This window comes from Molossus molossus, unplaced genomic scaffold (assembly GCF_014108415.1).
Source record: "Molossus molossus isolate mMolMol1 unplaced genomic scaffold, mMolMol1.p scaffold_m16_p_23, whole genome shotgun sequence".
Lineage (NCBI taxonomy): Eukaryota > Metazoa > Chordata > Mammalia > Chiroptera > Molossidae > Molossus > Molossus molossus.
The window spans coordinates 2,511,663-2,526,868 of NW_023425359.1; the positions used below are offsets into that span (position 1 = coordinate 2,511,663).

At 51.4% G+C, this 15,206-nt stretch overlaps 1 protein-coding gene across 1 annotated transcript in view; it reads left to right on the plus strand.

The window, feature by feature from the left end:
* Positions 1-727: 727 nt before the first annotated feature.
* EDARADD (EDAR associated death domain) overlaps positions 728-15,206 on the plus strand; it is a 50,333-nt gene continuing 35,854 nt past the window's right edge. Inside the window, exons 1-3 of the mRNA XM_036277751.1 lie at positions 728-758; positions 9,601-9,659; positions 11,532-11,571. Of these exons, the coding sequence (XP_036133644.1) occupies positions 728-758; positions 9,601-9,659; positions 11,532-11,571 (130 nt within the window). The remainder of the gene's footprint in view (positions 759-9,600; positions 9,660-11,531; positions 11,572-15,206) is intronic.

Here is a 15,206-nt window from a genome sequence, read left to right on the forward strand (position 1 = left end):
AGTCGTTTTTAAGAACCAATCCAGCATTTCCGAGAGAACCGCAGCTCTTTCTCCGGAGAGGCCGCGCGAGTGTGCGGGCGTGGCCTTCCCTTGGGTAGCGCTCGCCCCGCAGGTCTTGGGGGAACGAATGCCAGAGAAGCCACGGTACAAGTCACTAGCGTGTGCCGTCTTGCAGCGGCTCGGTCTTCCCCGAGATCGGGACGCTGTGTGGCCGCGAGCGCCCGCGGGCATCTCTGCCCGGGCCTGCGCGCCGGGTGTCCCGGCTGGCGGACAGGGGCGGCTGCGTGGGTTTTACGGTTCACGTCCTTAGCCCGCCGGGGACGCAATCGCGTGAGCTCGGGGACCTGCCCCGGGACCGGGACGCGGGCAAGAGGGACCGCGGGGCTTGGAGGCACGGGCACCGGGCCGGTCCCCGCGCCCGGCCCCGCCCGCCTGTCGCAGGAGGAACCCGGGCCCGCGGAGAAGGGTCTCCGCTGGCTGCCGAGCAGGAAGTGAGCGCGAGGCCGGGCGGAGGAGGAGAGGAGGACGAGGAGAGGGAGGAGGAGGAGGAGAGGGCGGAGGAGGAGGAGAGGAGGAGAGGGAGGAGCGGGAGCCAGAGCTGGAGGCGGGGCGCAGGGCCGGGCGCGTGCTCCGCGCGGCCGTCCCGCAGGCTCTCGGTCCCCGCCGTGCGCTCCCTCCGCCCGGAGGCTGCCAGCCCCGCTCGGGCGCTCGTCTGCCCACCCGCCCCATGGCTTCTCCGGACGACCCTCTGCGCGCAGGTAAAGTGGCACCGCGCCGCGCGCTCACGTGGAGGCGCCCGGCCGCGGCGGGGGGTCGGGGCCAAGCCTCCGGTGACCCTGAGACGTGCCCGGCCGGGGTCCGCTTGGGGTCGGCAGGGGACAGTGGCACAAGGTCCCTACCCCCACCCGACCCTTTCCCCATCACCCACGCGTGCACCGGGCGCCCTTCCGCTCTCCACCTCCCAGCGCTTTTGTTCGGGACTCCTCCGCCAGGTTGGGACAAGTCCCTCCAACCTCTGGCAAAGAGCGAAGGGGTGGATTCCCCTTGTCTTCCAGGCTCTCCTTTTCCCTCTCCTGGGCCCTTGTTTCTCCTCGTCTCACTTCACTTGGAGTAAATACGTTTGTGCTAAATATTGGCCCTCGAGCTATTTCATAAACTTCCCCAAACCAAGAGCCCCATCCACCTGTGGAACCCACCTGTGGGGTCTCCGACTAGAGGGCCTCTAGTCCTGTCCTTACTTTAAAACACCGTGTTTGTGCCTAAGGCCAGAATCTGGATTTTCTCCCGTCTCACTTGAAGTTTAAAATTCTCTTCAGGCCTCACCTCCCAGGAGTCCTCTGCCCTTGCTCTCCCACAAGGTGGGCCCAGTCCGCAGTGAATGTTTGAGAAACACAGGAATGAATGAGCGCCGGAGGCTTGTCTAGGTTTGTGGAGGTTGAAAAGGGTGGGGGAGACCAGATACCCAGATACAGAACCGCATGTAACTGCTTAGGTAAATGTATTTCATATTCTGTTTCTTGGGCTTGGGCAGGGACAGAGACAGAACTTGAATGTTTCATCATTAATTTGTGGCTTGAGCAGTTAGGAGGAAACAGTTTCTGGAGATGACAGCCACATTGGCATGGTGACGTGCTGGGTTTGAACATTTTAAAGAACTAAATTCTTCAAGTGGGAATGGTAAACAGTTTATCTATGGGAGATGTAAAATAAATACACTGTCTGAATGGCCTTCCCCTCCCTCCATACCCATTGTTTGGAAAAACAGAAGGGACATAAAGGGAGAAACCCCCCACTCCCCACCTCCACATCCACCTCCCCTCTGAGAACCTAATTGACATGGTGCACGAGGTCTTAGGCCAGACTTGACTAACAGTGGTCTCAGGTCTCATTAAATGATGATGGTGAGAGGAATTCAAAAGGATCTTGATAGGGTTGCATCAAATGGGGATAAATGTAAAATCTGCCTGCGCCCTCTACCCCCCAATCAAAGGCACCGGGGAAGGTGGTGCTGGGAAGCACAGCTTCATCTGCACACATGTATAAAAAGCCTCAGTGAGTCAATAGTGTAATGAGGCCACCACTGTGGAATTTAGAGTCTGGGATGGTCTCTGAGTGGCCTTGGCCCAACCAAACGGGGGCTCCCAACCTGGAAAAAGGGGTTTGGAAATCCCAGCACCTGTGGCATGATGGCAGACTGAGGATATGATGATAGCTGGGTGTCTACAGAAGGAATGTCTCCTTGACTTTGCCAAGCAGCGCCTGGAGGTGAAATCTTTGCCTCCTAAGGTAGAGATATCTTGTCACTTGCAGAGAGTGAAGAACTTATTCAGGCATCTGAAAGATGTCCTCATGCCCATGCCCACTCTGGAATTTATCAATAAGATGAGGGTTCCCCCATTTTAAAAAGATTTAAAAATTACTCCCCCTCAAACATCTCATTTAGTGTCTGTAACCTCCAGGACATACCCACCTACCCCTTCCACTTTTGTAATGAAGCCACAGGGGTGCCAATACGTGGAACTTGGTACCTCCCCATCCCACACTAGGTTTCCATCCTCCCTCCCCTGATTTCCTACACTCATCTCCCAACTGGGGTTTCACACCCACTAGTGCATTCCGTCAACTCATTCACCAAAAGGTGGGCAGAGTGGCTTTTCAACACAACTCAGAGCCTGTCATTCTCTACCTAGAAACCTGCACCGACTTTCCAACAAATCCTCTGGCTTAAATTGCTTCCGTACCTGTGAACTGGCCTCTGTCCCTGCCGCTCCGTCCTGCAGCCTCACTGCCTCCTTGGGTTTCCTGGAGAGCCCTTGTACCTCTGCCTCCTGGCTTTTGCACAGGCCGTTCCTGCTGCCTGGAAGGCTCCCTTCACCTGTCCCCACTCCAGTACCTCCTTCAGCTTTCAGCTCAGAAGTCACATAGATCAGGCCTGTGATACACACGCTCGTGGGCCCTGGACCTTTTCTTTGAGCTCGTGTCAGTTCCTAACCATGATTATTACGCACTGCCTCCCCCGTTGGACGATATGCTCTTGGACAGAGTGTGCATCTGCCTTGCTCCGCAGATACCTGCCACACCTGCGCAGCACCCAGCACGCAGTGCTGGCCGGCTCCCTGCCTCAGTGAGGGAGAGAGTGTGACCACTTGTGCTTCAAACTCTGGGCGCAAAAGCTCTTCCCATCCTGGCGCCCTGGAAGGTTAGATATGGGGACTGAAGTTACCTTGTATAAAAAGATGTTTAATAAAGGTGTGTGTATATGGTTATACTTTGTTCTGAACGCAGTTAAATCAACACCTTTTTACCAAGAACACTGACAGGATTGCTGAGGTCACATGGGAGGAAATGCTGGTCACAGTGTGGCTGTCTCACTACACCACTAGTCAACAGTCCAGCACGGAGGGAGTCTGTCAGATGTGAATAAAGGCTGGGTTGTGTTCATACAGAAGTTAAGACAAAGAAAAGGCTTTGAAAGGCTGGGCTGAGGGGTGGCACTGTTCACTGCCTTCACTGCGGTGAGCAGAGGGCCTGGCCGGAGCAGCATGCCCTTTACCCCTCCCCCAGCCCGGTTCCAGAGACCAGCTCAGGAGGGCCCTGGGGTGGCAGCTCAGCTCTCGGCCCTCCCACCCCTCCTGTGTGCTCAGATGGGTCCGAGGTGCCACCTGCCCCCTCACACGCTGCAGCAGCACCCTTCGGAACGCGGGACAGCTAGTTCTCCAGACCACCGCTCGCGAACCCCTCCCTCCCCGTGGGGTTCTCCAGTGCCCACTTCATTTCTTTTTTGTTCTTACAATGCCTGTTTTCTCCTCTCTACCCTTGTCTGAACCTCCTCCTGTGACCCATTGTTCCATCTTTCTCCCCTGCCCCTCTGAAGCCCCATGGACATGACTGACACACGGAATGTTAGAAGCCTCCTGGCTTGATCCCCGGTCCTTTCTCGGCTCGTTCAGCCCCTGCTATGAGGTCCGAGGATGACAGACGGCTGCTGAAAACAGGAGGAGGAATAACTTAGTGTCAGCACCACCCACGGCGGTTCTGCCTCTCCGAGGGCTTTGGTAATCCTGAGTGCGGTTAGCACGCTCCGAGTTTTATAGTCAGTAATGCAAACAGCTATGGGTCAAAAGAAAAGCTGTCGTATGCAAAATAATAACAGGAGAAGTAAATTAACTCTGAAATCACTAGGTCAAAGAATCAGCTTTAATTCTTCATCAGAAAGCATGAAGGCCCCCTCCCTTTTGGCTCAAGATGCTGGGAATTTGGGGAACTCGGACATGCTTCCCTGTTTTCTCTGAAAGGACACCATTAGAGCAGATCTTTGAACTTCCTTGAAGAAACTGTCCCAAGGAACTATTGGCCTTTATGCAACGTGACTAATAAAGGCAGATGTCACAACTCGACAGTGCGGCCACGGGCGCATGCGATGATTGTTCGCTGCGCGGTCCCGGGCTCCTGAGAGGTCCCGTTCCACAGGTGATGAGATGTGGGTCTTCGAATGGATGATGAGTAGATGAGATTGTGGATTTAGGGTTGATGCTGGAGTGATTCTGGGGATGTCAGATGAATGTATTTTACATGTGGGAAGGACATGAATTTGGGGAGACAGAGAGTGGACTGTTATGGGTGGAACAGTGTTCTTCCCCCAAATTTTGTTGGCATCCTAACTTTCAGTACCTTAGGATGTGACCTTATTTAGAAACAGAGTCTTTACAGAATTCATCAAGTTTAAACAAGGTTGTTAGAGTAGGCTAGTACCCTAATAAAAAGGGGACATTTGGACACAGATTGTCCCCAGAGAGTCTGTCAGGTGGGCTGTACATGACGGTCGTGGAAATAGGCAGCATTTCAAGCTAGACAGTCCCAGATCCAAATTCTGGCTCTTCCTTTGCCCTGTGACTTCGGACACTCAGTATGTAAACAGGGGGACACTTGTACCTTTCCCAGAGTCACCCTAAGGATGAACTGAGACTGTGAACTGCACAGCGCAGGTGGGCACCAGCTCAGTGGGAGCTCTGCTTGTCATCGATGAGATTTGGGTCTCTCAGTGGGTGACAAGTGCTGTGAACCGGGCTTCTTCTGTCACAGTGGCCTTCAACCTGAAGGTGCCCTCTTACCTGCCAGGCCCCTGCTTCTCACCACTCATGGACTTCTTTTTTTAATCCTCACTGGAGGATATTTTTCCATTTATCTTCAGATAGAGCAGGAGGGAGAAAGGGGGAGAGAGAGAGAGAAACATTGATGTGAGAGAGACACATCGACTGGTTGCCTCCCACATGACCCGACCAAGGCCGGGGATGAACTGCAACCTAGGTACATGCCCTTGACCGGAATCAAACCCCTGACTCACTGGCCCGCAGGGCAACACTCCAACCGCAGAGCCAACTGGCAAAGGCCACTCATGGACCTTTTTTTTTTTTTAATCCTTACCCGAGGGCACCTTTCCATTTTTTGTGCAGATAGAGTGGGGGAGAGAGAGAGGAAGAGAGAGAGAGAAACATCGATGTAAAAGGGACACATCGAGTGACTGCCTCCCGCATGTACTACCCAACCAGGGCCGGGAACGAACTGCAACTGAGGTACGTGCCCTTAGCAGGAACCAAACCCGGGTCTCTCTGGACCGCAGACCAACACTCTAACCGCTGAGCCAAGCTGCCAGAGCCATTCATGGACTTTTAAAGCTGGACAAGTATGTGGAGGTTCTCTGTTCATCCCTGAATACTACAAGCAAGGGACATGAGGTCCAGAGAAACAATGACCATGTGCTCTCACCTGAGGCCTCTGAGAGCCAGGCCAGGGGCCGGTTCAGGGCATCAGGTCACCGTGGGTGGGTTTCTCTCGTGCCTGTTGAGGAACTCCCCAGAAGATGCTCATGTGGATAAACATCACTCTCACTGCCGTCAATGAGATCCCCTTGGTCGGCTGCCCACTACTTTGGGGTGATCTATGCATTGTTTATTTCTTCATATTTTTTCTTTATTCTCGTAGACATTTGGGTCTATTTCTAGATTCTCCATTCTATTTATTCAGTCTATGCTAGGATCAAACTTTTTTTTTTTCTTTTTTTTTTTCCTCACCCAAGGAATAGAGTGGGTGGGAGAGCGAGGAAGAGAGAGAGAGAAACATCGATGTGAAAGGGACACATCGAGTGGCTGCCACCCGCACGACCAACCAGGGCCGGGGACAAACTGCAAACTGAGGTACGTGCCCTTAGCGGGAACCGAACCTGGGTCTCTCTGGACCGTAGGCAGATACTCTAACCGCTGAGCCAAACCGGCCAGGGGGCTAGCCTCAAACTTTTAATTGCTGTAGTTTATTTTTGAGAATTTACTGGTTTATTTTTCATATGAACTAAGAACTTGTCTGTCCCTACCCCCACCACAGAAGATCCAGCTCTGTGTACCTACCTGCCTCTTGCGTAGTTCGTAGCCAGCACGGCTGTGAACAGGTTACATTTACAAGTAGTGTGAAAACAGCACCTTCAGTTTGTACTCGTAACCAAGAGCAGCATGTCTTCCCGTTGGTGTCAGCCAGGCTCTGCAAAACGGCCGTCACACCGCAGCAGTGCTTCCCGGCTTCCGGGGACCCGGCCACCCTGCAGTTCAGCTCTGAGCCAGTTTCTCACCACTGGATAGTCTGGATTAATCCTGCTCAAGTTTGGGCTTTTTTCTTTTGACCTTTTGACTCCTTTGTTTAGAGTGACCCGTCCAGGAAGTAGAGGCAGCTTAGGGAGCAAGCTGTTGCCCGAGACAGCAGAGCTGTGGCCCGGAGCAGCCAGAAGGTCCCCTGTGCCCCCCGAACCCGCTGCCCCTATCCCCCGAACCCGCCGCCCCTGACCCCCAAACCCGCCGCCTCTGCCACCTGAACATGGTGCCTGTCCCAATGGCCTTCTCATTTGGCTGTCATGATTCAGAAAACAGGAAACTTAAATTCTTTGTTCTTCCCAACTGTGCCTCCATTTATTCTAGGGGATCTCAGACCAGAGCAAGACTCTGGTGCCCCCAAACCCTGCTGTCATCTGCTTGTGTCTTCCCGGTCAGCTCAGAGCCCTCTGAGACATGCCCCGCTGTCAGCGCTCGGTCAGCTTGGAGGCCACTGGAAGTTCATCCCGCCTGGTAGTTCCCAACCCTGACCAGAGTGACCGTGATCAGCTGGGTGTGGGCCCCAGAGACCGGGACCTCTCACCTTACGGAGGCAGAGCCTGAGGCTGCAAACCCTTCCCCCAGCCAGCCAAGGTCACACCGCTGGGTTTGTCCCAGGCCAGACCACTAGCTTTCAGTAGCATGCAGAGAGGACGCAGGCAGCGCCCCAAGCCCAGTGTGTGCCTTCCTGTCAACTGTCCTGCTTTCGTCCTCTCTGCACCTCCGCTGCCGTCGGCCTCTCTAGCCGTCTCCCCCACTGTCCTCCTCTGCGTCTCTTCTCTTCGCTTCCTCACCACGCTCCTTTGTGTGTAGGAAACAGGGCTAGCTTGTCATGAACACAGGATGCTGCCCAGGTCATTTAGAACCCTCCCCCCACCCACCCAGCACCCCAGTCCTGCACAGCTATTGACCTGAAACTCCATCGTTCATACCTGTTCCAACTGCTCAGTGGCGGGGGAGTGTTTCAAAACGGGGTCATCCAGGTACACTTCAGTGAAGAGGAGGTGGTTGAGATGAGGCTGTGATCGCAGAGAAGAAGGGCCTGAGGCTACTTAGTGTGGCTCCCACCACCCTCTGCCCAGCCAGGAGCCAGGCGGGAGAAGTAGGGAAAGAACAGCCCACGGGTGTGCCTGGCTGGGCCTGTCGAACCACACTAACTGCCGTGTCCGTTCTCCTTCCTAGCACTTTGCCTGTGCTGTTCCTCTGCCTAGAATGCTTTTCCTCCGACCTTTCTCCTGGCTAGCTTCAACACATGTGAAATCCTCGGCAGGCCCTTCTCCAGCCCTGCCCAGCCGTGCCCCAGGCTGGGCATCCACTCATCCTGTTTCCACGTCGTCAATCCAGAGTGCTCATGTTGTCCTCAATTGCCTGCTTCGTGGGCATCAGGAGTTCCGCAAACTCAGGATGGCGTTAACAACACAGCTTGTTCTTATTTTCTTTGTGTTGACTTAAATCCAAATCGGAGTCTATATTCCACTGGGCTGGCAGGAATTCCATTTCAGTCCAAATTGGGGGCCCGGCCCCCTCCTTAGGGTCACATAGGAATCTGAGAGGGTGATGTTGTGCTTGGAAAACGAGGGAGGGGTCTAGAAATTTTGGTGCATCAGGGTGGGAACCATTGTCTTCCTTGTCCAAGCTGAGGGGACCCTGAGATCCGGCAGCCCTCTGTTCCTGGGCAGGCACACGCCGTCACTGTCAGGCCTGGGACCGGAGTTAGCCCTCTGTGCGTTCCCTCCGGTGGCCGTGCCACCCCTGGGCTCTGCTCGTGAGGCTGCAGGCGTCTGCCCCTACTCCGTGAGAGGCCACTCGCTGGGTCCCCCCTTTGATCTCCCCAGGGACTGTAGGCTGTCACCTTTCACACGCTTCTCCTTGGGCGTTGTCAGGAACTGTGGAAAGGCCGCTCTCAGATAGGCAGGCTCTGCCCGTCTCAGTGGATTGTCCTGCTCTGCTCGTTTGGACCCGGTCCGGTGCGGTGTGCCCGTGGTGAGGATGGGGACAGTGGGAGTTGACCCTTGGCTGGCTAAGGCTGCCACTTAGAGTTTTGCAGGTCACACAGTGCAGATCTGCAGATCCCACTCAAACAGATAAGGTCATTCATTAAGATTTGTTTTTTTGGCAGATGTTTTGTGAAGTGTCTCGGAAAGGAGGAATTTTTTCTAATTTGCACAAATTCATAAGATCCAGTGGTAGCCTGTTCCTTTTCTAAATTTCCTCATTAAATTCCTTAACCAGTGATAAAACACAAGCAAAATATTGCAAAATCAAAATCACTTTTTGTTTGATAAAGATTCTGGGAGGTGCCCCGGCCGGGTGGCTGGATTGGTTAGCGTGTCACCTCATACACCAAAAAGGTTGCAGTTTCGATCCCCAGTCAGGGCACATGCCTAGGTCGTGGGTTCAACCCCTGGTCAGGGCACACACGAGAGGCAACTGATAGATGTTTCTCTCTTACATTGATTCTCCTTCTCCCTTCCTCTCTCTCTAAACTCAGTAAAAAATAATATATATCCTTGGGGTGATTAAAAAAATAACTAGTCTGAGGGTAGTTTTACTTTAGCAGTTCACATGAACCACGTTCAGATGCTTAATATTTTAATATGATAGAAACAGATTGCAGAAGAATAGGGGACGAAGCAGAAATCTGAGTTAAATGATTTCCACTCCAAGTTACAATCAGAGCCAATATGTAAGGGAGTCGTTCGTGTCCCATCGGCACGGTTTGTGGTTATTTGTAACTCTGAGTACTTGTAGATACTTATACATAAATTGTTTTAAAAAATAAAGTGCGTCCTAATCTCTTTCTGATGCAGTCTGAACCCATCCCTTCTTACTTTGTCCCACTGATGACTGAAAGCAGGATTTCCTCAGCCGGACAGTGGCTGTCCGCACCCACACGAGGACAGTTTCCGAAGGGCACCGTGGTGCTCTTACAGCAAGGAAAATTCTCTGTGCTTGTTTTCCACAGATCGCGTGGCCGAGGAGCCCGTGGAGGACACGGACCCAAGCACCTTCTCCTTCACCGTGGTAGGTTACAGATTTTCACTGACGGTGACACCTCTTGTTTTTCCTTTTTTCCCTTTGTTATTTCTTTACATTTTTTACTACTTGATATTTACATAAATGTCAGAAACCCCCAAATGAGACTTTCTCAAGGTGAGTTTCTTTACCGTGGTAATTGCTGTGGCCATAATGAGCTTTGGGTTCCTCCAGGCTCAAAGTGGCTTTAGACTCTGCTCCTGTTTGGCACCGGGCAGAAGTGATCTTAGATCATGCAAGGCCTTGGTGTACTCGGCCCCCTTTAATACTGTCTCTGTTTAATGACCCCTTCTTCAAAATATCTAACTAGAGATTGAAGGAAAAAGTAGGAACAGCTTTCGGTGACTGAGTGCTGCCCATGTACCAGCTGGGCACCATGTTTAATCCCCACAGCTGCCCTAGATGGTGGGCACTGCCCACTGCATAGATGAAACTGAGGCCCAGGGAGCGAGGTCAGCTGCCCAACTTGGAAGCAATCCAGGAGGGACTCAGACCTGCCCCTGCTTCAGAACTCTGCCCACCCTCCCTGGCCACTCTGTGGACATCTGCCGCTTCTGCTTCAGACCCGTCTCTGGCCCTGGCCTTGCTCCACTGTGTCCACCGTCTGCAGTCACCATGTCCTTCCCCTCAGTCACCTAGTCCTAGGCACCCTCTAGGCCTGGTTCAGATGTCCATCTCCCCAGATAACCTACACTTGATGTTTAATTAACACGGAGTCAGAGTCTGGGACTCAGAGATTATAGTCCCTTCTCTTCTCTCTGAACAAACAGACAGTACTTTACAGAGAAGCCTGGGAAGTGTTGCGAGACAGGTGCTTTTTCTGGGGAGCAGAGCGTCAAGATTTAGTCGGGGAAAACTGTTTGACTTTTAAGTTCTCTGTGATTGGTTGGTTGGTTGGTTGATTGATTTCTTTTGTGGAAAGGGGCTGGAGGCTTCTAGAGGTCCTGAAACTTTACTGCCCAGCTCCAGAGAAGCTCCAAGGAAAGAAATTTAAAACAAAACCCTTGGTTTCATATTTGTTTCTTTTTCTCTTCCATCCAAGGAAGACATGGGTGAGGCCCGCGGGAGATTTGGTGTACAGCTTAGGTCTGGCTGGAGGACAGTGGACCCAAAGGCCCAGATGCCGGGCTAGTGGGAGCTGAGCTGGGTTAGGGACCGGATGGGGAAAGTTCTCATGTAAGTCTTCCGAGAATGACTGCATTGTATAATCAGAAGTCAGTGTTCCCAGAACTTTGGCCGCTGGCATGCTGTAGGTGCCAACAACGAAATGTGTCATTATAAGAGTGCTGCTGTTGTTGGGCCCGGTACCAGCGCTGGGAACTGCGGAATCGTGCTGGTGACTGATTTGTAGGCCCTGCTGGAGTAGGGTGTGACTTAATCCAGTGTGACTTCTGAATCCATTCTGGTCAATGCAGGACAGAGCCCTGGAACGGAGAATACGGCCCAGGACACATGCTTACTGACCCAAACAAATGACACAGAAATGGCAGGACAGAATGGGTCTGCACCCAGAATTCATGAAAACAAATGCTCCTCATTTTAAACTACAGGAAATAGGGAGGAAGACCAGCACAGCACACAAGAGAGGACATGTGGGGTAGTGGTCAGAGCTGAGAAAATTAGGAAGGCTCATTCTGTTCCCTGTTCCAACATTAACTTCTCGTCAACCTTGATTTCATTTCTATAACTTGAGAATACAAACAAGTTACGGGTCAGCCCTGATGATGAGTCCAAGGCTAAAAGCGTGCAACGTTTTAATTAAAATCATGACTCTCCCAAGACAAAGCTTTCTTTTTACTTTGATCATATAATTGACTGTGGTGTTTAAAAATAACTTTCCTCTCTTGTTGGTTTCTGCAGTCAGACAAATATCCTATTCAAGACACGGGACTCCCTAAAGGTATGTACAGTTAATATAAGTCCTTGAACTTGTGATTATTTTAATATCCTGAATGAAGCACTAGTCAAAGTAATTTTTTATTATTTAAAATTGTGAAACAGAAACATACCAATCATTTAGTTCATGGCTTTTTGGATGATTGTCTCAGGCATGAATTTACTTATTAAAATCTGTAAATTATAACATTATATTTAAAATTCCTACCCTGGCCGGTTTGGCTCAGCGGTTAGAGCATCGGCCTGTGGTCCAGAGAGACCTGGGTTCGGTTCCCACTAAGGGCATGTACCTCGGTTGCAGTTTGTCCCTGGCCCTGGTTGGTCATGTGGGTGGCAGCCACTCGATGTGTCCCTTTCACATCGATGTTTCTCTCTCTCTCTCTCTTCCTCTCTCTCCCTCCCACTCTATTTGAACAAAAAATGGAAAAAAATGTCCTCAGGTGAGGATAAAAAAAAAAATTCCTGTGGTGCTTTTTTCGTTTTGTTTTTTGGTAATCCTCACCCAGGGATAACTTGTTCATTGTTTTCTAGAGAGAGAAGGGAGGGAGGGAGAGGGAGGGGGAGAGGCACTTCAGTTGGTTGCCTCTCATGCTCTGCTCAGGTTCTCCCCATGTGGTGGGAAAGATGGTCCCCAACACCTTTAGCTTCACCTCGCGCTGCTGGAGATGGTGGAGAGAGGGACCTCCCCCCAGCACCCACAGCACAATTGCAGGGACATCTGTTACATGAGCAGTTTGGCCACGCAGCCATCACTGAATTGGTTGTGGTTACCAGGACGCTGGAGGACTTTGGCTGGGGCTGAGCCTTGAGGTTGGGTGGGTGGGGAGGGTATACAGTCATTTCCGCCCAAACCACAGGAAAGTCCGTTCTGTTACCAAGGGAGGGATGCTTGTCAGGCCCCAAGGCAAAAACAGCACTCTCTCCCAGCCCATAGATGCTTGGGGACGGTGCAGACCTCAAAGGGGGCTGAGCCTTTGTCTGTCCTAGTGTCCCCTGCAGGGCAGCCTGTGGGGCTGTGTCCCTCCTGGAGGCCAGGCTGCTGGCTGTCACACTGGAGCCTTTACCTTTACCGTGTGTTCTGCTGACACCCCAGAGAGGAGGGGAGGGGAACAATCAGCTCTGACCAACTTCAGAGCTGCCCCTCTTCCCCCGCTTCCTGGAGAGGGAGGACTTCCCTCTCCAGGAGGGAAGCACACACTGTGGGTGCCCAGTGAGGTCTGCAGTACTAGGTAACTAGGGTCACTGACAAGGTGGGCAAGAGCTCCTGCCAGGGCCCACCTGTGCTTAAGTCGGGAGCTCTGCCAAGTTTCCCCTCCCCTCCAGTCCCTGCTCACCAGACTCTTCCCCTGCTCCCTGAAATTACACCTCTGGAGTTTTATTCCGTGTGCCTCCTGTGCGTGTCCCAGGAATGGTGGTAGGCTAGGAAAGACCAGGTGTGAGCCCCACCTGGCTATTAGGGAGGCTCTGCGAGCTCACTGCCCTCCCCTCTCCAGGGATGACTTTGAATGTCCCGAATCCCCCAGCCTGTGGTTCTCTGGTTCTGCAGGGGACTGGACGGTGCAAGCCTGGACCCCAGGCAGCTAGGACTCAGACCTGGGTGGCACTGAGGACTTCAGGGTGCGGTGAAGAATCCTCATGAGCCCTGGCCAGTTTGGCTCAGCGGTTAGAGAGACCCGGGTTCGGTTCCCGCTAAGGGCATGTACCTCGGTTGCAGTTTGTCCCCGGCCCTGGTTGGGGTTGTGTGGGTGGCAACTAGTTGATGTATCTCTCTCACATCGATGTTTCTCTCTCTCTCTCTCTCTCTCTCTCTCTCTTCCTCCTGCTTTATCTTAAGATAAATGCAAAAAAAAAAAAAAGTCCTCGGGTGAGGATAAAATAATGCAGACCTTGGCCTCGCTGCTCTGAAATCATGAGGGTGGGTCTGGGGTCAGGCCAGGTAACCTGCATGTTCACACTTACCTAACTGGCTGGGACCCAGACCTCACTCTGAGAGCCAGACTGAGAAGCTTCAAGAACTTGCTATGCCTGCCATTTAGGCGTGCAGGAGAGAGACCAGAACTCGGCCCCGCTCCCAGTGGACCCAGTGGTGACTTCAGCCCGGGGTCTCAGTTTCCTGTCTGTAGTGCAAGGAGGACATGTTAGCACCCACCACCTCCCAGGGTGCTTGTCAGTGGACCGAGTCCAGGACGGTGCCTGACATACTCAAACATCAGAAGGGTACAGGGAATCTCGCAAAAGAGCTGTGAAGATCAGCGTTGAAGACTGTTGAAAGCTTTCTTAGCAGAGCAGCAGAATGGGACTATATTAGACAAAGAATGAGCTGCAGAGACTCCAGGAATGCACCATCATGGTTTGATCTATCTAAAGATCTTTTTTTTTTTTTTATCTTCACCCGAAGACATTTTTCCATTTTTTACTCAGATAGAGCGTGAGGGAGAGAGAGAGAAACATCGACGTGAAAGGGACACATCGAGTGGCCGCCACCTGCATGACCAACCAGGGCTGGGGACAAACTGCAACCGAGGTACATGTCCTTAGCGGGAATGAAACCCGGATCTCTGTGGACCGCAGGTCGACACTCTTAACTGCTGAGCCAAACCGGACAGGGCATATCTAGAGATCTTTTTTATCACCCTTGACCAAGACTTCCTGTTTTGAAAGAAAAAGATTGTTGCTTAGCAACCTAGTACTACAGCAACTGTACTATTGGGTTCCTCCTAGAATTTGATTTTATAAAACCTTAATTAAAATGATGATGAGTTGACAAGTAACATGACAGTAAAAGCCATACACTAGATCTTTCTTCTGCCTTTATTTACGGGGAGAAGTGTTGTTAGGCACATACTTTCTTATCTCCAAAGCAATACATCATCTTACATATAATGAACCATATCCAGAAGTCTAAACACTTACTCCAATATTTGCATTCAATAATTTAACAATTTAATGTCTACTAGTATTTTTTTAATATACCATAATAGGGCCAATATCATCATTAAATGTTTCTGGTAATTTTCTCATTGATGTTTTTAGAGAGAGAAAACCCATATGAATTAGTGAAGAGACTAATTTATAGATTTAAAAGTAAATGTAATCAGCCCTGGCCGGTTTGGCTCAGCAGTGAGAGCATCAGCTCTTAGACCAAAGAGTACCGGGTTCGATTCCTGTCAAGGCCATGTGCCTTGGCTGCAGTTCGGTCCCTGGCCCTGGTTGGGGTCAGGTTCATGCGGGAGGTGGCCAGTCGATGTGTCTCTCTCACATCGATGTTTCTCTCTCTCTCTCTCTCTCTCTCTCTCTCTCTCTCTCCCCCTCTGTCTTTCCCTTCCACTCTGCCTGAAAATAAATGGAAAAATATCCTTGGGTGAGGATTTAAAAAAAAGTAAATGAAATCAAATTAAGTACAAACTCAGACTCCAGCATTTAGATGATTTTAGGGGGGGGGCCTACTTATTTAGTAAATGAGTCCTTTGTAATTAGGTTTAGCAATTTCCATATGGTTAAGAAGTCCTCAAAATTTATTTTCTTAAACAGATTAACATGTTTTCACAAAATCTTTATTATACTGCCAGTATATTCCTACTTATTCATCGACAGTAGAAAGCTAATTCCTTAACACGGTCCCAACTGGAGTGGTTTGAG